Below are 20,730 nucleotides of genomic sequence, written 5' to 3' on the forward strand. Positions count from 1 at the left end.
AAGAAAAAAAACCAAACCACCACACGCACTGTTGGATGCCAAAAACTACCTCTTCCCTTCCCTCCATAACACTGATTTTCAAATACATTTTCTTTTTTTCAAAGTGTAAAAATTTTACCTTACATTTCCACATCTTTCCTCTCACCACACACCACCTGTCGCCGAATTTCTCGGGCAGCGAGAACAATCGGGAGCTGCTATGTTAGGCTTTGTGCGTTTTGTTGGTTTTGAATGAGACCTGCAGGACTCTCTCCCCGAGCCGGTACCCGTTAAGGCTGGCGATCGCCATGGCCGCCTCGTCGTAGTTAGTCATGGTGACGAACCCGAAGCCTTTGCATTTGTTTGTGTTGAAGTCGCGGATGACCTTGACGTTCGTCACGGCCCCGAACGGGCCGAACATCTGCCACAGGATGCTCTCGTCGGCGTCCGGAGCCAGGTTATACACGAAGATGCACCAGCCGGTCCCGGCCTGACCCGGGATGTTAATGCCGGCCAGACTGGTCACTCCATCGATGGTCATGGGGGAGAACCTACTGTATGGACAGAACAGGGAAACGTCCTTTATTAAGATTATACACTTTCATCAATTAGTTATCAACATCAATTAATGATTTACATCGAACGGCTCTCTAAAGGACCACAGACTGCCTATGAACACGTGTGTTGAGTTCAAAGCTCCGGGAACAGATAATCGCAGGCTAAAGTACAGGATATGGCACTAACGTCTGAAAGAGCAGAATGAAGAGAGTACTCTGAGGGCAGAGACTGGAGCAGATTAAAGCGACTAAATTTAGTGCAGGGTATTGATGGATGGCAGCTACGCTGGAGAATCTTCATCTGCGTTTTGTTTCATCCACATCTCACTATTCAAGCAACACTCAGGTCAGAGAGCGATCGTCAACCCAGACAAACACACGCTCCGTCTGATTCAGCCGCTCGCTCTCACACCTCGCTGTCCAAACCGCTACAAATATATACGTCATATTATATACCTAAATATACACCATTAACAAAGCACCCACAGATGGGTCCAACACTCCTCGGTTTCTAAAATCTAAAATTTAGATACGTTAAAAAAAAAAAAAAAAGGCCCTGGTTCTTCCCCTCCACACAGGAAGCAGTAAGATTTCAAAAGACAGAAAAAAAAAAAAAAGAGACGCTGAGCTCTGTACGAGAGGTGAATTATTTCGGGGGGCGGTTTGGGTTGGATCAGGCACGCTGGTTCCCTCGCCCCTCTCTGACAGGTACACTCCACATTGAGGAACCTTCCAGAGATTCAGCGGGCCTACACCTCCAGATGGCTGTCGAAGCCACGCCGTTTAGAACGGGATCTTAAAAGAAAAACGACTCTGAAGTGCCGGGTTACCAGTCAGCGGGGAGAGCAGAACGCCGCCAGGACTCCGCCAGGTCAGAAAAGCATAACGTCACTGGGCGAGTCTGGGCTACATGAGGAGGGGGGCAGTGACGAGAGTCAACGTGGGCCCATCCCACTCCGCTTCTCTCCTCCTCTCCACTAAAGAATCTGACTCAGCACAGACTGTCTGCCTCTCTGTTTCATTAAAACAACACAACAAGAGAGGCCCAAGAGAGACATTTCACTAAAAAAAAAAAAATAAAAATAATCAATGAAACTCTTAGTCTAGGTTATGGTCCTATTCATCTAAAAGAAAGGATTAGTGACCATTCATCTCTAAACTCCTGTATTTCTGCGTGAAAACAACACAGGCGTGATCCATTTCGCCCGGCCTCTCGGCTTGCTTACACGTGTAAAGGACGGCACTGCACTGGCTGAAGCGAGGCCAGTTAACTTGGGCTTAGACAAGCGTAGGTGGCTTGTTCACAGCCGGGAGACTCTCTGAGGCGCCTGCTGTCTGCTGAGGTGCTTTAAGGTAAGAAAGTAAAATGGTAAAAAACTGAGCACGCGGCCAAGCCCTCTACTGTAAGGACGCGACTGGAGCGCCCCTCCGCGTGGGTGAGCCAGGCGCGTAAATGGGACGTGTCTTTGACAGAGGTGTATCTGAGAGCGCGTCTAGCTGGGGGGACTGTTGCCGGGGGCGATACGAGCAGGTAGGGAGTCACATGACGCGTCACTAGCCTTTCTGCTGCCACATCGAATCAAACTCCGGGCCTGGTGAACCGCATACAAACACACACACACACACGCACGCACGCAGGCAGGCAGATACACACACACAGGGGCACACACACAGATGCAGGCAGACACACTGCATCTCTGTATGTGTGCGCACACACAGGCTTATGCCAGACACACATGCACAGTCAGACTAACCGTTTCTGTCTGATTTAGTTCTGATGTCTAAATGCCCAGATGGTCACTCAAATTCAGTGACTGAGACATGGCAGTTTCACAAATGCCAAAGAAATGGAGAAATATCAATAATGGACAAAAAGTGAACCAGTACGTAGTTACCTTTTGACTCCGTAGGCCATGTTTAACAGATTATCCAACCTGGAAAAAGAAAAGAAAAAAAAATAAAACCACGGTGCCATTGAAAGGCTGTCCTTCACCCTATCTGTTTAAGTGAGCCGACACCTCATGTCTCAGGTGAATTTGAAAGGGAAAAACAAAATCTCTACAGGGTATGGATGACAGAGCCCCAATTCTCCAACTGACCAGGCCCAGTTTTGACACCCATTTGACACGAAGGACAATACACAGTCAGGTCTACTAATGTAACCAAGCCTGGACTGACACCGTTTACTGCAAAACCAAACCAAAAAAAACCCAGACATTGTAATAGTTCAATCATTTATTTGGACAAAACCTTAAATGGTCTCTGTTACAGTTGAGACATTTTAAATGAAGATAATGGAGAGGTATAACAGCAGGTACTCATCAGAAAACACTGGTGGTTTACAAGACTCATCAAAAAAAACATACTCTCCAGACCCAGGGGACCGTGTGTACAGATACGTTATGTGTTCAGGTGGGGACTGTGTGTACAGGTGAGTGTGTGTTCAGTTAAGGACTGAGTACAGGTGAGTGCGTGTTCAGGGAAAGACTGTAGGTTTATACAAGTGAGTGCATGTTAAGGTTAGAACAGTTGGTGTGTGCTAAGTCAAGGTGCATGTATACGGGTGAGTGCATGTTCAGGTAAGGAACTTGTATGTGCGTGTATTCAGGTAAGGAGTGTTGGTGTGCAAGTGCGTGTTCAGGTAAGGATTGTATGTGTATACAGGTGAGAGCGTGTTCAGGTTAGAATTGTAGGCGTGTGTTCAGGTAAGCAGTGTGTATACAGTTGAGTGCATTCAGGCGAGGACCGTATGTGTACACAGGGGTGTGTGCTCAGTTAAGGGGCGCGTGTTCAGGTGAGTGTGTTCAGGTGTTGGCAGTACCTGAAGCGCTGGGCCTGCTGTGCGAGTGGGCCTGGGTACCGTCGGTTAGGGGACTGGTACAGCTGGGACAACAGCGCCTGACTGGTTTTCTGACTGGGATTATTGGCAAACTTGACCGTGATTGGTTCAGTGGCTCCAGGAGGCTTCTGTCCGTTTAACCCTTTAATGGCCTCTTCCGCCTCTACCCTCCGGTCAAATCGGATAAAACCCACCCCTCTGGAGACACCTGGGGAAAGAAACCACACGCCAGTGAAATACCGCACTTACATCCACATAGTTTCATAATAAGCATAAGAAAGAAACAATTCATCTGTTGCATCATGATACAACTCAAATCAGCCTAACCCAAAATGACTGAGGCTTGTGTTTAGTCATTAAATATGAGATTACAGTGTGAGACAGCACTGTCACAGTGAGAAACTAGAGCGTCACTAACCACACTGTTCACACATGTTTAAGCAGGTCACTGTACATTAGTAACTAACCACACTGTTCCAGTGATGTTCAAGCAGGTCACTGTACATTACTGACTAACCACACTGTTCCAGTGAGGTTTAAGCAGGTCACTGTACATTAGTGACTAACCACACTGTTCCAGTGATGTTTAAGCAGGTCACTGTACATTAGTGACTAACCACACTGTTCCAGTGATGCTTAAGCAGGTCACTGTACATTAGTAACTAACCACACTGTTCACACATGTTTAAGCAGGTCACTGTACATTAGTGACTAACCACACTGTTCCAGTGATGTTTAAGCAGGTCACTGTACATTAGTGACTAACCACACTGTTCACACATGTTTAAGCAGGTCACTGTACATTAGTGACTAACCACACTGTTTCAGTGATGCTTAAGCAGGTCACTGTACATTAGGAGCAGTTTACTGCTTGTCTGAGCACACAGACGTGTTAGACCACTCCTGCTAATTAAGGCTTTAGACAAGGCACTACACTACTCCCCACAGCACACGGCTTAAGAGCCTGTGTAAAATCGAGAGACAGACCAAGAGCCTACATAAATCAAACCTGTAAAAGCCATGACAATGCAAGATAATTACACCCCCCCCCCAAAACAGAGAGAAACGTCTTTTTTGGGGTAAAGGTTATATAAGGGGATCCAGAGGCTGTGAAACATGGAAGAGAGAAGAAAAAAAAAAGGCAAGGCTTCAGAGCAAAGTGCACGGCAAACTAAGGCTTTAAAATGGCTGAAAACCAGGAGAGACAGAAAAAAGTGACAAGTTACCTTAGATGAAAGCACCACAGCTGCTTTTAACGAGATCTTACAAATTACCCAAAACAAAAAAAAAAACCCTTCCCATTTTCAGCTGCCTCTGGGCAACACCAATACAGCGTGAAGTCACGTTCTAACTGCACATAAAACGACAATCACCTTGGCAACAAGATACAAATGGGAACCTTGCCCCCCCCCCCTCCCCAGTCCATGCCAGGGAGAACAGGGTGAACATGCCGCATTTCAGCAACAGAAAGATGGAGAGAGAGAGAGGAAGAGGGTGGGGGAAAGAGAGGGGAGAGAGGGAGAGAGAGGGTGGGGGAAAGAGAGAGGGGAGAGAGAGCGATGGAGTGAACGGGTGTGAGCCTGGTTCTGTTTATTACTCCTCTCTGAAGGAGCGCACTGGCTCCATTTCGACTTGGCACTTTGGAAATGGAGACGATAACAGCTGTAAATTCATTTTATTTCTCCCCATGAAACAGGCATTAAACTGACACCTCCAGGGCTGGGGAAGAGGAGAAGATGGAGGGGGGGTGGGGGACTGGCATTACCCTGTCTGCCTTCTCCCTCTCCCCGTCTCTCTCTCTCTCTCTCTCTCCCTCATATCCATCTATTTCACATTTCAGCAGTTCATGCATATTTATGAGTGTCGTTGGTGGAAAATTGCATTTTTGGAACCAAACGCCAGCCCATCTAATGTATTCCAAAAGGAGAGAGAGACGTGCCATTGGAAGGAAGTCTCTGGGTTCTGTGTGGAGAGATACCGGCCCCTGTTTGGCACGGAGCTGTAAAGTTGTGAATGAGACTGGCCGACACACACGCATACACACAATCTAACAAATGGCCTTAAACTCAGCTGATTTAACACTGGACAAAGCTGCCTCTGACACAAAGCAACACACAACCTGATCCCCTCTGGTTTCACAGATCTGAGGTAAGACCATGTTTTTTTTTAATTAGAATTGCTATAAACCACACACACGCGGCCCACCCAGCCCAGTAAAACAGCACAAGACACCTGCATTGTCCTCATATCATGGCAAAATGTAAAAGCCTGAGCTGGAGCCCAGGACCCTGGGTTTACAGGCCGAGAGGACAGGCAGAGTAGTTAGAAATCTCTCTCCACTGATTGTTTAGAGATGCAGGTCACACGCTGAGGGAGTGCAGGTCTAGCCTGAACTACTCATTTAACACACACACACACGCGTGCATAAAAAAATAAAACCACAAATCACCCAGAGCAAGTGTAAACCTTAAAGCAATAGGTATTCAGGATGAATGTGTGATCACCTGATATGGGCATGTGTGCATGCATGTGTCTAAGGGCTCACCGGTGACCTGGTCGACCAGTATGCGTGAGGTAATGATGCGGCCGTGCTGGGAGAAGAGCTGCTCCAGTTCTTTCTGAGTCATGGTCTTTGGCAGACCACTCACATACAGGTTGGCATCTCTGATCGAGGCCGAACTTGGCCGGGCATACGACACCTAAAGGGGGAGGGGGGGGGCAGAGAGAGAGAGAGGCCACAAAAACTGGTTACATTTGGCCAAGACTCCACAAACATTAAGATACACGCAATGATTCCAAGAGACAACCATTCACATGTTCAGACAACCAAAACAAACAAAAAACAGGCCATCACTCCAAGACACATGTACTTGTGTTCACTCCCATTGAAACATAGCTACGTACACCTGCATACAGTGGCCTTCAAGACAGACACACCCATCCACACACACACACACTGCTTCCAATACAAACACCAGGGGGAGGGGGGTGTCGACTAACAAAAGACCTCAACCTGCTCAGTTCCTGTTTGTTACTGAGCGACTGCAGAATCACCACAGGCTGTCAAACGCGTCCCTGCCAAAGGAACAGGCCATTCAGGATGGCCAGCAGTAATCGTTACGACAACACTCTTCCCTCACAATGGTGTAAATTAGAATATTCATGAGCGGGGCTGCTTTCTCTCCCCCCCCCGACTGGATTCACACAAACACGTGGCGGCTAGCAGCAGGGCAGGAGTACAGAGAGGCTGACTGCACTCTGCAGTCACAGAAACGCAGATTTAAAAGAAACCCCCCCCCCCCCCCGGCGAAGCAAAAAAAGGCTGTGTTAGCGTAGGATGGCACTGTGCCTTTGTGTTAAACATGGACTCGAAACAGAGAGAGGCTACAGACAGGAAAAAAAACAAACAAACATACAAAACACAGATTACAGAACATCAAGACCTCTCAAAGGATCAGCCGAAGCACTCGGCACTTTGACCGCGTCAGCAGACACAGAGCAGCCCCGTGTTTGAAAACCAGACAAACCAGAACTCCCACTGAGAGAGAGCACCGCTCATATTTAAGGTCCATTCAAGCAAAAGGAGAAAGGCTTAATGAAGAGACAGGCCTTTAAAAACAGCCGTCAGACGCTAGCGCTAAAGGCTAACTCTTCATTAGAGCAGGCTGAGGGCCAGGCCTCCCACTGACCAGCACCGAGCGGCCTTCTCTCAGTGTAGCTCCTCTGAAGTCTCTTAGCAATGCATGAAAAATTACGGCCAAACTCAAAACACAAAAACACGCCTGACTCCCCCCGCCCTCACCCCTGGGATGGCCTCTGCACACCACGAAGGAACAATTCATCTCACAATGCATTGCAACCAGGAGTGCGAGGCTCCACCCACTGCCGTAACCTCAGGGTTCAAACACGGTGCCGTACAGTTACGCTGCAGTGGTTTGACAGTCTTCTCTCGCTGAAGAACCAAACGTCCAGAACCCTGTGAAATAATGCCCCCCTCCCCCCACCGTCTTAGAGACCAAATCGTGTGTCTGTAAAGGTGCGTATGAGCCGTTCCATTCTGATAGCACCTGGCACAAATAAGTGCATCCACAGATCTGGCGGCGTTGACAGACACAGACTTTAAAGAACAAACCCCTCCCAGACACGTGGGGGAGGGAAGAAGGAGCCAGAGACCAGAGCAGATGGAAATAAGCGTTTACTGATGCACCTGTCAGTCAGGTTTTAACACTTTAAAAAAAACAGGAGCACAGCCTCCTGCAGCTCCATCTCAACACACCCCGCAGCCCGCCAGCCGTCTGACACACACACGCCACAGTGTGTGTGTGTGTTCGGGGGGGGGGGGGGGGTGTACTCGTGAGCCGTGTGGAAAGCCGAGATGAAGTTCAAATCAACACGACTTTTCTGCTACTCAAAGACCAAGGAAAACATCTCCAGTTCCTTCCATTTTCTCCTCCTTTATGTTGCTACTGTAACAAAGCAAAATCATGGCTATACATACTCTCATTTCCATCTCTGCAGAAAGAAACTAACACCTTAGAAAAAAAAAAAAATAAAAAAATAAAGGATGCTCTTAGTGCGCGTTTGGTATCAGTTTGAATCTGGTCCTTGACGTTCTGGCTAATCTCACCCGAGCCCGTTATGAGATGTTCACATGTTCACCCTGGAGACGGGGCGAACACAGTCAACGGTACTTGACTGGAGAGTCCTGAGCAGGCTGGAGAGCCTTCAGACCACTGCAACACGAGAGCCTCTGTCCGCCACAGCCGAGCGGACCAAGCCTTACGCACATGCAGCGAATGGGGAAAAAACAAAACAAAAAAAACCTCCCACAAATCCATTTTTCATTTCTACTGCAATTCTTCACACACACACAGAGAGAGAGAGAGAGAGAGAGAGAGAGAGAGAGAGAGAGAGAGAGAGGAGAGAGAGAGAGAGAGAGAGAGGGGGGGGGGGGGGGGGGGGGGGGGGCTGTGTCGCTAAACAGCACTGCATGTAATGCCGTCTCAGAAAGACAAGGGTACAAAATGAGTCAGACATTCATAACGGTCGGCATGAGCAGCAACCAGACTACAGGGGCTTGTGCAGTTTCATGTGTGTTAGGGTTTGGTGACGTGTACCGAACCGGCACATGACGTCTACGGTGAAACATCGCGATGGGCGATGACATCAGGGCCCGGGGGGGGGGGGGGGGGGCTTTTCGTTCATGTAAGATCTAGTATCACATAAGACGATTGCATCATTTGTTTTGCATTTTCTTGCACAGTAAAATCTTGACTGTTTAAATCAGGGGAGTCAAACTCCGGTCCTGGAGGGCCGGGGTCCTGCTGTTTTTTGTTTTCACCTCTTAGTTACCTGTTGATTTTCACCTTGAAAACAGGTGTGGACACTCTTCAGCCAATCCGAGATTCTATTTAGTTGGTCTACAAGAAAAACAGCAGGACCTCGGCCCTCCAGGACCGGAGTTTGACACTCCTGGTTTAAACTGTCTTAACTGAACTCCTCTGAATGTAAAATGGGTCTCCTGAGTTTTAGCCTATAAAAGAGTCCTCAGTTTTTTTTTTGTTTTGTTTTTTTTTTTTTAAATAAAAAGGTGTGATCAGACACATCACTCTTATTTCAATTTATAGTAACATTGGGTAATAATAACCATAAGACAATCAGAAAAAAAAAAGCCAATTAATTACTTGAAGTCGCTGAAGTCCGGCCAGGTAATTGGCCTAAGCCAGGGCCGCTTCAAATGCAGTGTGGAAAATTAGGATTATAAACAGCCAGGATGTGACAGTACATCAGTAAGAGTTTCCTCTAGTCATTACAATACTAATAATTCATTGATTATATTTTTCCTAAACATGAAAATCTCAGTTAAAAGTACAGGGCGAGACACTGTGAAAAAAGACTTAATAACCACATGACGATTAGGAATGATTTGTTTAAGACGGGTATAGCAGAGAACAGGAGAGTTTGTTCTGTGAGTTTTACCATACAAATAAAAGACTCGCCCCCTGATTTACTGAGGCAAGCACAAACCCGGTACATTCAAAAATAATTTATGTTTGCGTCTCAAATTAAAACCTGCTTTCACTGGGCGGTTAATAATGTGATTAAATACGCTGGTTTTCCTTTAGTGAATCAGGTGCAAGGAGCTATTATAATAATTAGAACAAACCCATCCTTCATTTTTGCACTCCCTGGCTGACACTCCTTAAAACACATATTCATCAGTTCTACAGCTCAACATAACCCCCGGGGAAATCCCCGCAAATAAGTAATAAATAAGTAATAAATATATTGTTCTACGTTATAGCAGAGACACAAATTATAGCACCTGTGTGTGTGTGTGTGTGTGTGTGGGGCAGGGTGCGCTCCGCTGACAGTGTGGACCGGGGTGGGGGGCAGGGTGCGCTCCGCTGACAGTGTGGACCGGGGTGGGGGTGGGGGTGCGCTCCGCTGACAGGGTGGACCGGGGTGGGGGTGGGCCACGATGTTGGGCTCAACGTCGTGAAGACCGTCAGCCATCGGTGTTGGACGATGGCATCGTCTAATCGCAGTGTTCCTCAACCCTGCTCCCGGGAGGGACCCTCTCCTCTGCACGTTTTCCATCTTTCCCTGCTCTGCCTACCTGACTGAACATCAGTGGCACTTCTGATTGGCTGAACACACCTGATTTAATCAGGAGCATGTTAATCACACTAATCAGGTGTGTTCAGAACAAGGATAGATGGAAGATATGCAGAGCAGGGGTCCTCTAGGAGCAGGATTGAGAACCACTGGTCTATCAGCCCAAACCTAACGCGTATTGTATAGTGTGACAGAGGGCCCACAGTGTCTGGTCATATACCAGCACGAACACATCACTGTGTGTCAACGCCTCTACAGGTTTAATAAAACCATTAGCTCTCACCACTGCCGCAGGAAAACACTTTCAAACATCTGTTTACTAAGCACACAGCACTAACACACAGCGATCAGAAGGTTCTAGAACCTCTGCCGCTGCAAAGTCAGCACCAAACAAACCGCCTCAGTCAAGTTTTATGACTTGCTCAAAAGCCCATAAAACTACACAGTACTTGGATTGATTGTTGAAACTAACAGACAAAAAGAATTAGTCCACTTATAATGCTAATACAAAGAAAAAGAACTGATGTGTTTAAACTGAACGGACTGGTCCGTTTTGGTGGAGATGGTGGCACACTGGTCCGTTTTGTTAGTGAGCGTACCTGAGCAGTCAGGATTTCTCCCAGTCTCTTAACGGAGACTGGGTTTATCAGGAGAACACAGGCCATGAAGTTAATTACACGTTCTGTAGAGACAGAGTGTGTCTGTCTCTGTCCAGTCTCAGGCTCCGGATGGTATCAGCGAACTGCTCAGCCTTAATTAAAACTCTAAATGGAAATCCTTTATGAGGCACAGCTGAGGCTGGACGACACCCTCCCAGACGGTCGCTCTCAGACAAGCCATCCTGAGAAGAGGACGGCCATGAGGAGAGCTGGTCTCCGTCTTCTACCTCCCATCCCTACTCCTCCCCTCTCTCTCTCTCTCCCTCCCTCCCTCCATCTCCCACCCTTAACTCCCATCTTTCATCTCAGATCCCACAATCTCCTCCAACACAACCTTCATAACCATTAGTACCCTCATTCACCCACCCCACAGACAGACAACCTTCATAACCATTACTGCCCTCATTCACCACCCCCCAGACAGACAACCTTCATAACCATTACTGCCCTCATTCACCCACCCCACAGACAGACAACCTTCATAACCATTACTGCCCTCATTCACCCACCCCACAGACAGACAACCTTCATAACCATTACTGCCCTCATTCACCCACCCCACAGACAGACAACCTTCATAACCATTACTGCCCTCATTCACCCACCCCACAGACAGACAACCTTCATAACCATTACTGCCCTCATTCACCCACCCCACAGACAGACACACCCCCACACAGACAGACAACCTTCATAACCATTACTGCCCTCATTCACCCACCCCACAGACAGACAGCCTTCATAACCATTACTGCCCTCATTCACCCACCCCACAGACAGACAACCTTCATAACCATTACTGCCCTCATTCACCCACCCCACAGACAGACAGCCTTCATAACCATTACTGCCCTCATTCACCCACACACAGACAGCCTTCATAACCATTACTGCCCTCATTCACCCACCCCACAGACAGACAGCCTTTATAACCATTACTGCTCTCATTCACCCACCCCACAGACAGACAACCTTCATAACCATTACTGCTCTCATTCACCCACCCCCCAGACAGACAACCTTCATAACCATTACTGCTCTCATTCACCCACCCCACAGACAGACAGCCTTCATAACCATTACTGCCCTCATTCACCCACCCCACAGACAGACAACCTTCATAACCATTACTGCCCTCATTCACCCACCCCCCAGACAGACAACCTTCATAACCATTACTGCCCTCATTCACCCACCCCACAGACAGACAACCTTCATAACCATTACTGCTCTCATTCACCCACCCCCCAGACAGACAACCTTCATAACCATTACTGCCCTCATTCACCCACCCCACACCCCCACAGACACACCCACACACAGACAGACAGCCTTCATAACCATTACTGCCCTCATTCACCCACCCCCCAGACAGACAACCTTCATAACCATTACTGCCCTCATTCACCCACCCCCCAGACAGACAACCTTCATAACCATTACTGCCCTCATTCACCCCCCCCACAGACAGACAACCTTCATAACCATTACTGCCCTCATTCACCCACCCCACAGACAGACAACCTTCATAACCATTACTGCTCTCATTCACCCACCCCACAGACAGACAACCTTCATAACCAGTACTGCCCTCATTCACCCACCCCACACACAGACACACGCTTCATTTGATGTTAATACCTCTAAAGGTATTATCTGTGTCTTTCGCAGCACACCTGGGGAATGTGTCATGTTTTTTTTTTTTTTTTTAAAAAAGCCATTCCCTTTTTCCTTTGATGACTGTAGAGAACACACCACAGACCCTTCAATCCCACCTACATATAATCACATCTGCACTGCACCAGTTTGGCATTGATGGAAACCTACTCAGTACTGAAGCCTGTTTAGTGCGTTGTCTCACTGATGGACTGAAATATGAGCTCAGCGATGCAGAACCGGCTGAGAATTGTACTCAGTAAAAACATTCTGCATTAACGCACAGAGCCAACATTACCTGCCTGCAGACCAAGGTTTCTCTCCTGAACATCCAGTAAACGAAAGTTAACAAATCAGATCCCATTATGTGACAGTCTTCTCTCTCACACACACACACACGCGTGTCTGAGTTGTGGGTGCACATGCCTCTTACCTTGATGGTTTTCGTCTGCAGTCGCAGGCCGTTTAAGGTGTTGATGGCTTTTTCCGCATCCTTTGGATCGACGTAATTCACGAACCCGTAACCCAGGCTCTGGCCTGAGAACACAGAACACAAACGCCGAGATTATAACATTGCTGGAATATCGGGGACACTGCTGTACTCAGCCATCCAATTCACACTGCAGTGGGACAGGAGGGAAAAAATAAGGGGGGGGGGGAAAGGTGCATGACTGGACCCAATACCATTTACATTACGCCATGACAGGGCACAACCAGAAATGAGACCAGTTTACAAATAGTGTTGAACTGGGAATAAAACTGGAAACTTAACTGGAGGGACAGGAAACGGATTCTACCACACTAAATAAAGGCGAGATCCACACCGAGCTAACACACAGATGAGAGTTACGACCATTCTGGAAATCGAAAAACACGGTCTCTCTCCAGAAAGCAAATAAAATATAAAAGGAAATATGAATATAACCGTTCGAGCCCCAAACGACGCAGTCTTCCGCTCATGTAAAACAGGAGCAGAGATAATGGCAGAGTGTTAAAACGTCCATTCTCCAAGCTGCTCTGTGCTCCTTTTTACCAAACAACTGGCACACTGACTTGATCGAGGATTTAAAAAAAATGAATAAATAAAAAATAAAAAAATAAAAATTTCCGGCAACCGCAGAATCCAATATCTGTGAGTCATGTGAAACTTCAGCCAAGCGCTTCCCATAACTGTGCTCTCTGGCATCCATCCAGCCGGCGATAAATAAATAATGGACTGAGAGATTGACACCCACTCTAATGGTACACGCTCCCAAAGCAATTTCCTTCAACTCCTACCTCTCCATCTCTGGGCTTCTGGTCCAGTTCAACACCAGCACCTCCCAGCTCAACCTTTTCATAATCTCCTCAGGCACCAGTCTCGAGACCGACAGCACGCCAGCTTCACACTCTGCTTCAACAGCCTCTCCACCAGCCAATGCACAAACAACCACCACCACCACAACCACAAAACCTCAGTTTCACTCAAACCACGACCCAGCCTGAGACTTCCACCCACCCCCTTATTCAGACAACGCAGCAAAACTCAGACCAACGACTAGTCAAGTTACAAACAGTCAGACCTGAAAGGGATGAACAACTAGTCCAGTTCAAAATCCTAGAGAGATGAACTAAGAGAAACAGTCAGTCAAACACTGAATAGCCTTTAAAAGGTAAGGGGCAAATGCTACCCTATACCACAATTTCTTTAAAAATGCATCACAGTTCACAAGAAACCACCATAAATTCAGAGACTGGACTTTGCACAAGGGGCCTGAACAAGGACAGACAGAGGCAGTCAGAGAGTGTGTGTGAGTGTGTATACGTGTGTGTGTATATATAAGTGTGTTTAACAAGATGAGTCATGCAGGTTCCCGAGCCGTTACTAAAGGCAGTTCACAAACCCCACTTCACCTCGTCTCAGGGAGAGTGGTACAGCCAGGAGAAACGAAAAACACTCTGAAAACCAGATGACGACACCCTAACTTTAAATACGTGAGCCAAACCAAACCCGGCTGTTTCGCTGGACCTGCACAAACACAACCAAGTGGAGAAGCAGCAACTAAACGTCACCCCGTGGAACCCTCCAGTCTCCGGTCCAAACCCAGCACCCGAGCCTCTTGACCGGACCATAACTGGTTCACACAGACAGCGTAAGCCAAGGAGGATGTGGCGTGTTCAGGGGCTGTGTGTTAGGACTGCACCCAGTGCTCAGGCTGTTATTAGAACAACGGTATCTGTCTGCAGAGCTGCAGGTTTATGCACAGCAGCGCTTTCAGGCCAGTGGTATTCAGCGCGTGTGCGGGCACTGGACTCTTTCGTGGTTAGGGTAAGGGCTGGTGTTAGGTCCTGACGGTCAGCCGTTGGCCTGATGTGAAACTGCAGCTCTGTGGCTCTGCAGTCAGACCCTTCTCGATTAGAAAGGCAACCAAGAGTCACCCTCATTCTCTAGTTACTGTTTGCTGAAACGTGGAGGAAGAGAGGCAGGTGGACCAAGCTAGACACACCTTCCTTTAGTGTAGGCTGTAGAGATTACACCGATCCCATGCTGAAAGAGAAAAAGACTTAAGACCAAAGAAACGGGAATCTTTCTCCGAGGCCTGTCGGATCCTCAGAGGGGATTCAGGATCCGCTCAGGACGTCTCCTGAGTGACATCACAGTGTGCCCAGGGTGCCCGAGGGAGGTCTTGGGTTCAGCAGCGGCCCCCCCGGGGAAGAGCAGTCAGAGAGGGGGGGGGGGGGGGGGGGGGGGGCTCAGGGTCTTTTCAGTCCGCCCACCTCCAGCAGAATCAGTGCATCTGCCCTCAGATTTCACTGCACTGAACAGCATACCCGCTGCCCGCTGGGCCTAAACCTAAAAACCTGCTGGACCTGGAGGAGAGGAGGGGCGTAACGACCCCATGTCCTGCAGAGATTCTCAGACAAAATAAATAAACAAACAAATAAATAAATAAACCCAACCTTCAGAGTCACTAAAATCTGCTGCTTTTCAGACACATCCGGCCACTACATAGGGGACTGTGGTCTGGGCCAGGCCAGTTAAACCCGAGCCAACAGTACAGTAAACAGACAGACACTGGTCATCTGCTGTCCGCCCGACAGGAAACGGGCAAGATTAAAGTCGTGTTTTATAGCTTAAAAGCACTCTAGCCTCATGGCCAGTGAAGTGTGAGGACACTAAACATTCAACAAAGCATCACTGCTTTTTACCCAGCGTTTCATCAGTAACCTACTTAACTCCACCACCAACGTCCCAGTGAGTCCACTGTGCAGCCGCCCTGTTCTCAGGGGATTCGCAGAAAGGTAAGAGCCCCAAACACTTTGAGTCTGATTGCCTGGAATGTGTCATTGTTACATCATAGCAACAAGAACCGACTTGCCAGTCATCGCCGCGCCAGGGAAACTGCACCGATTGGTCCAAGCATTTGGGTTCCACCAATCACTGGCCATGTATCAGGCGTGGCATGGGGGGGGGGGGGGGGGGGGGTAAAAATAAAAGACGCATGCAGAGTGTTTATGGCTTTAGAAGAGTCATAAATGAAATTTCAGGCAGACTATGCAAAGATTGGTCCATGGACACTGAGAAGGCCTGGACTAATAACAAAAGCCAAAAATCAAGGACGTTACACACACTGTATTGCACTGCCAACCGCTACAGCACTCACAGCGATTAGTCAAAAACGCCAGGAACACGGTCCTCGTAACTCACACAGACGCCAGACGCCGACCGGGCAGGACCGGCTTAGTGTCTCCAAATGACTTCACCACAAAAAAAAACCATTTACAGTTGACATCTAAACCTGCTGCTGAGATGAACCAGAATCAGAGACCAAGTTTAGGACCATCAGGGTTCAAGAAAACCCAGTTACCCTAAAACCAACCCCATATCCCCTATAGACCCCATGGTGTCCTTTAAACAGGAATTCAGAAGACAGGAAGTCAATGCGCCCCGAGAGAGAGGGGGGGGTCTTTCAGCGTCTGAACAGAATGATGAAAAGAATTCACTACTTTGTGCTGGTGGAAATATGTATACACTTCAAAAAAAAAAAAGTTTTATTTTTGTTTTTTTTTTTTTTTAGATGCACAACAGCAGCTAACTGTGCCAGAGGGCATCTCTGATTTGACTTTTTCACTCAACGGAAATGACAGAAAATCCATCAAGCTCATGTTTAACGCTCAGAGACTAGCGACTCAGCTAATGTAATAGAACTTAATGCCATGCCAGCTCCACTTCCAGACACCGCAATCACTCATCCTGGGCGGCGCCTTAATAAGATTTTCATCAAAAACTTCATCCCACCACTGAATATGCAGAGTTTTCTGCAGAGAGAAAACGCTCAGGGTAAAAATGTAGTGACTGAACGTTAAGCGCAGTTACATGAACCAGCACTGCCGACACTTGGCAGGCTACATGCAGCATCCTCTTAATTCTGAATGGTTGGGAAAAGAGCCCATTAAAACATGCTACAGCTCTCTGAACAAACACACCCACGAATCCATTTGCATGAGAACACCTGAACAGGCCTCTCAGACTGTGGAGACGGGGAGAGATCGTTTTAGCCAAAGGCTACGTCCTGTCAGAAGCGCATCACTTACCGTCAGCGCAGTATTCTTCGGAGTACGATCGTTTGTAAAGTTAGCCGACATTTCACAACCGACGCTCTTTTTCGCAGACAGAGCGTGGCGACGTGCATTTTCAGACGAAATTTCGACGGCAACCCAGCGACTCAGGAATGTTGGGTGTTGCCCCCAATTATAGGGATGGAAGAGGATGGCTCTGATCGCTTTGAACAGATCAGAGGAAGAGGACACCTTTACAATACGAATGACAGCCTCCTTGACACTACATACACATACAACACAGGAAATGAGAGATCTGTCTCCCCAAGCCCCGCATGTCCTCCACAAGACACCATGTGACCCTAACGTGTGCAAGAACCCCCGACAATACTGCCGTGTCAGATACTCGCACCAGTGTGACGCCGTCTACCACGTCACCACCGCCTCACCACCACGTCAGTGTCTCTGCTGTGGTGACACAATATCCAGTGGTCATGTGATCAGAAACTGACCGTGGATGAACAGGGTAGAGGGAGGCTGACAATCTGCGTATGGTAACAGATTGGCTACAGTCTGTAACTATACAGCATTTATACCTCATCATGTGGCATGCGAGTCTAGGTCCAAGGTCGGCGTTTTCGAATCAAGTGGACAGCTGGTATTTTAATCAAGGACCTGTCTCAACCGCAAGACAGGGCAAAGCAAAACTCCAAGTTCTCCACAGATCTTAGCAGAGGAGTAAACATTCACATTTGGTCAGACGGACCTCCCCCGTAAGTGCAAGCTTCGCGCACAGTGGATTCGACTTGGGCCAGGCCAAGAGACAAGAACAAGCAAGTTTTTAAAAAGGAGTACAAATTAGAGGCTGTGATATTTAAGAATTAAACGCCGCTCTAATGGAGGCAGCCAATCTGCTTTGCTAGCGGCGAAGCCTGATAATGACGCCGGCTAAGAAAATGCGCGTAGTTCTAATGAGAACACTTTACACAGTTAAGGCGGCCCGTTTCTGCTTCGGCAAACTCCAGCCCAAACACACACACACACACACACACACAGAGAGAGCGCTGCTTTAATTGGGCCCACAAAGCAAAGACTCTTATAATGCACGGCGCGGGCAGACTGAGGAGCATCGGGGCGCTCGGCAGGGGGAGGGTTAGAATTGAAATTTATACCTTGAGATAGCACAACATGGTCAAATTAAAAGCCATGTACAGAGAAGAGGGAGAATTTGGAGCTTGGTGCCCTGGAACAGCTCTAGGTCCTGCTGCAGCAGTTCTTCAGCCTGGCTTTTCTCAGCTCATTTAAGTGAAGCACACTTAATCCATCTGTTTAGACAACACACCACTGATTTAATTGCTACTTATTAATTACCATCATTAATCTGTAGCCTCAACAGACTACACTGGGTAGGTCACTGTTGAGATAGAACAAAAACCTCACCATCAAGCCTGTCCCCACTTCTGTAGTTAAAACATTGCACTAGAATTCCTGACTTTTTTTTTTTTTTTTAAAGTGATCCTCCGTTACCTGTAATTTTGTCTCGTACTAATTTACAGGATTCGATTTCTCCGATGCTTCCGAACAAGCTCTTGAGTTCTTCCTGGGTCATGTTCTGAGGCAGGTAGTTGACTATCAGATTGGTTTTACTGTCCTCTACGCTCCCTGACTCCACGGGTGAGGAGCAGTTGTTGGAGATGGAGGAGGGCCCATTGGCTGTGCTGTTACAGGTCGGCCCATTAGACAGCTGGGTCTCCATGGCAGCAATTACCTGCTAAAGAGACAAAAACAAAACTTCTGTTACAAACCAGAGGGACTGCCCACGTGTGTGTGTGTGTGTGTACGGGGAAACAAAAACAGAAATCACATTCTCAAGCTGACAAGACACTCTACAGAAGAATTAACTGGCAATGGAATGAAAACCTGTCATTTATTTTAAACCCTAGTGTCCTAGAGTCTGTCCGTCTTTCCAACACTGGTCATAAAAAAAACAAAAAAAAAACCCAAAAAAACCCACATGCAGTAGCTGGCACCCACGGGATAAAAATTCAGTTTTCCCAGTCCTGTTCAGTCATTCGGTTTATCTGTGAATGTGGCAATGATGGATAAACAGACTCAAAAGCACTCTACATGGCCTGAAAAATTTATTTTGAAAATGTAATTTATTTACCATTCTTAAAAATAAGCACTTACCGACATTAAAGTATAGCTACACTTAGGCTTTTTTGTTTTTGCCTTTTATAGATGCCAGACCGCTACCAGGGGACTGGTGCATTCCTCACTAGAACTACAAGTTCCAGTCCTGGACTCTGGCAGGAGTTCAGTTCAAAATAAAACTTAGTGACAGTCACACCGACACACAAGCTCAGCTGTGACTGTTTTTAAACATTTAACAACCAACTGTTAACTCAAATTGTTAATTTTTTTTTTTTTTTTTAGGTACAGTCAGTCAATCATGCTATACAACAGGTTTAACTGTGACTCCATTTAACTGAACATTGCTTTTTCCCTTTCTTAGTAAATACTGTTTGAAAAATCTACGCATATAAAAAGAGATTTTTAAAAAAAAAAGAGCAGTTCTAAACAGTGACTGGGAATGGCAGGTGCAGGGTTAACTGGGACTAATTGGGAGAGAGCAGAGAGATCTCACGTCGACAGTCGGCGCTTTGTCACTGTTTAAACAGTTCACTTTAAAAATACACACGAGTGAAAACATCAGGCACGGACACAGGGAGTGTCTCACCCACAAACACAATCACATTGAACAGAAGGCATCCTTAAGAAACCAGGCAGCTGTAAACCTACACAGCTCTAGTCCTCTGCAGCTCTAGCGTAATGTGTCAGAGATCTCTCTTTCTTTTGGGTTTTCTTCCTAATGGCTAACACAGCATTCAGAGAACATTCTGAGCATTTGAAAAAGCTGCTCAGGATATCCTGGTGCACACTTATAGACCATACCAATACAAGCTCAGAGATTATTCACCTTTAGGCCACCTCCACGCCCAAAATAAAAACACAAACAACTACTGTGACTATAAATTTGAGCAAAACAAAAATTAGATTTGAGCACATAAACCAAACGTTGACCCACCCCCCCCCCCCCCCCCCCCCCCCCTCGAGGCATCTGTGCAACTTTAACAAAAAAAATTGCTCCAACGGTTTTTGTAATTGTTTTTTCTTCCAATTTTTCAAATCAGTTTGCACCCCCCCCCCCCCCCCCCCCCCCCCATTTCAGTACAGATAAGCAACCAAAACCAACTGACAGCGTGGCCCCCTATTCCGCCACCCCCCACCAGAAAACTGAGGATTGGTATGGCCTGTCCGGGCACAACAGGAAAAACTGCCTTTTATTATTATGAATTATTATTATTACTAGAATAACACAAACTGGCCGTGATGGAAATGATAGAAAAAATGTCCCACAGACCCCAGTCCAAGGCTCTGCTGCCCACGAACCACTTCTAAGCAGAGAAGCCACATCGCACAGTCTGACTGCCATGTTAGTTTGGAGTTGCCGTCTGTAATGTAGACAGAGAAGTAGACTATGTTAGATTGGACAGGAGGGACACACACAGCAGCAGTCATTGGTCATCACATTATCACCGGGCCTTTTCACATTCTTGTGACCGGGACAGGCACTTGCCCACTGCGTGCTGATTGGGTAGGACAAAAGGCCAAACATTGTCGGAGACTTGATCATTTGCAGAAACAAACGTGCATTTAAAAAAAAAAAAACAAAACAACAAAAAAACCCCAAATAGCATGTCTAAGAGCAGTAGTCGACAGAGAGAGAGGGAGAGAGAGAGAGAGAGAGACACGTCAGCATACACAGGATCAGGAGTGAGTGAGTGAGCAGCATCAGTGATTGGACATCAGCACAGACACC

General features: G+C 47.3%; 1 protein-coding gene across 10 annotated transcripts; it reads right to left on the reverse strand.

The window, feature by feature from the left end:
* Window positions 1-202: 202 nt before the first annotated feature.
* On the reverse strand, window positions 203-20,343 carry elavl2 (ELAV like neuron-specific RNA binding protein 2). Of its 10 annotated transcripts, none has more exons than XM_030779757.1 (7): window positions 20,272-20,343; window positions 18,375-18,615; window positions 12,742-12,845; window positions 5,921-6,074; window positions 3,358-3,583; window positions 2,432-2,470; window positions 203-530 (listed from the first exon to the last, which is right to left on the reverse strand). In XM_030779757.1, exons 1-7 carry the CDS (start codon window positions 20,341-20,343, stop codon window positions 203-205), a joined length of 1,164 nt encoding a protein of 387 aa, XP_030635617.1. The 10 variants fall into 10 exon arrangements, with proteins under 10 accessions (XP_030635617.1, XP_030635616.1, XP_030635615.1 ...); XM_030779756.1 differs by having other exon boundaries at window positions 203-533; XM_030779755.1 differs by having other exon boundaries at window positions 18,375-18,618.
* Between the last annotated feature and the right edge of the window lie 387 nt (window positions 20,344-20,730).

Source organism: Chanos chanos, chromosome 7 (genome assembly GCF_902362185.1).
Source record: "Chanos chanos chromosome 7, fChaCha1.1, whole genome shotgun sequence".
In the NCBI taxonomy this organism is placed as follows: domain Eukaryota; kingdom Metazoa; phylum Chordata; class Actinopteri; order Gonorynchiformes; family Chanidae; genus Chanos; species Chanos chanos.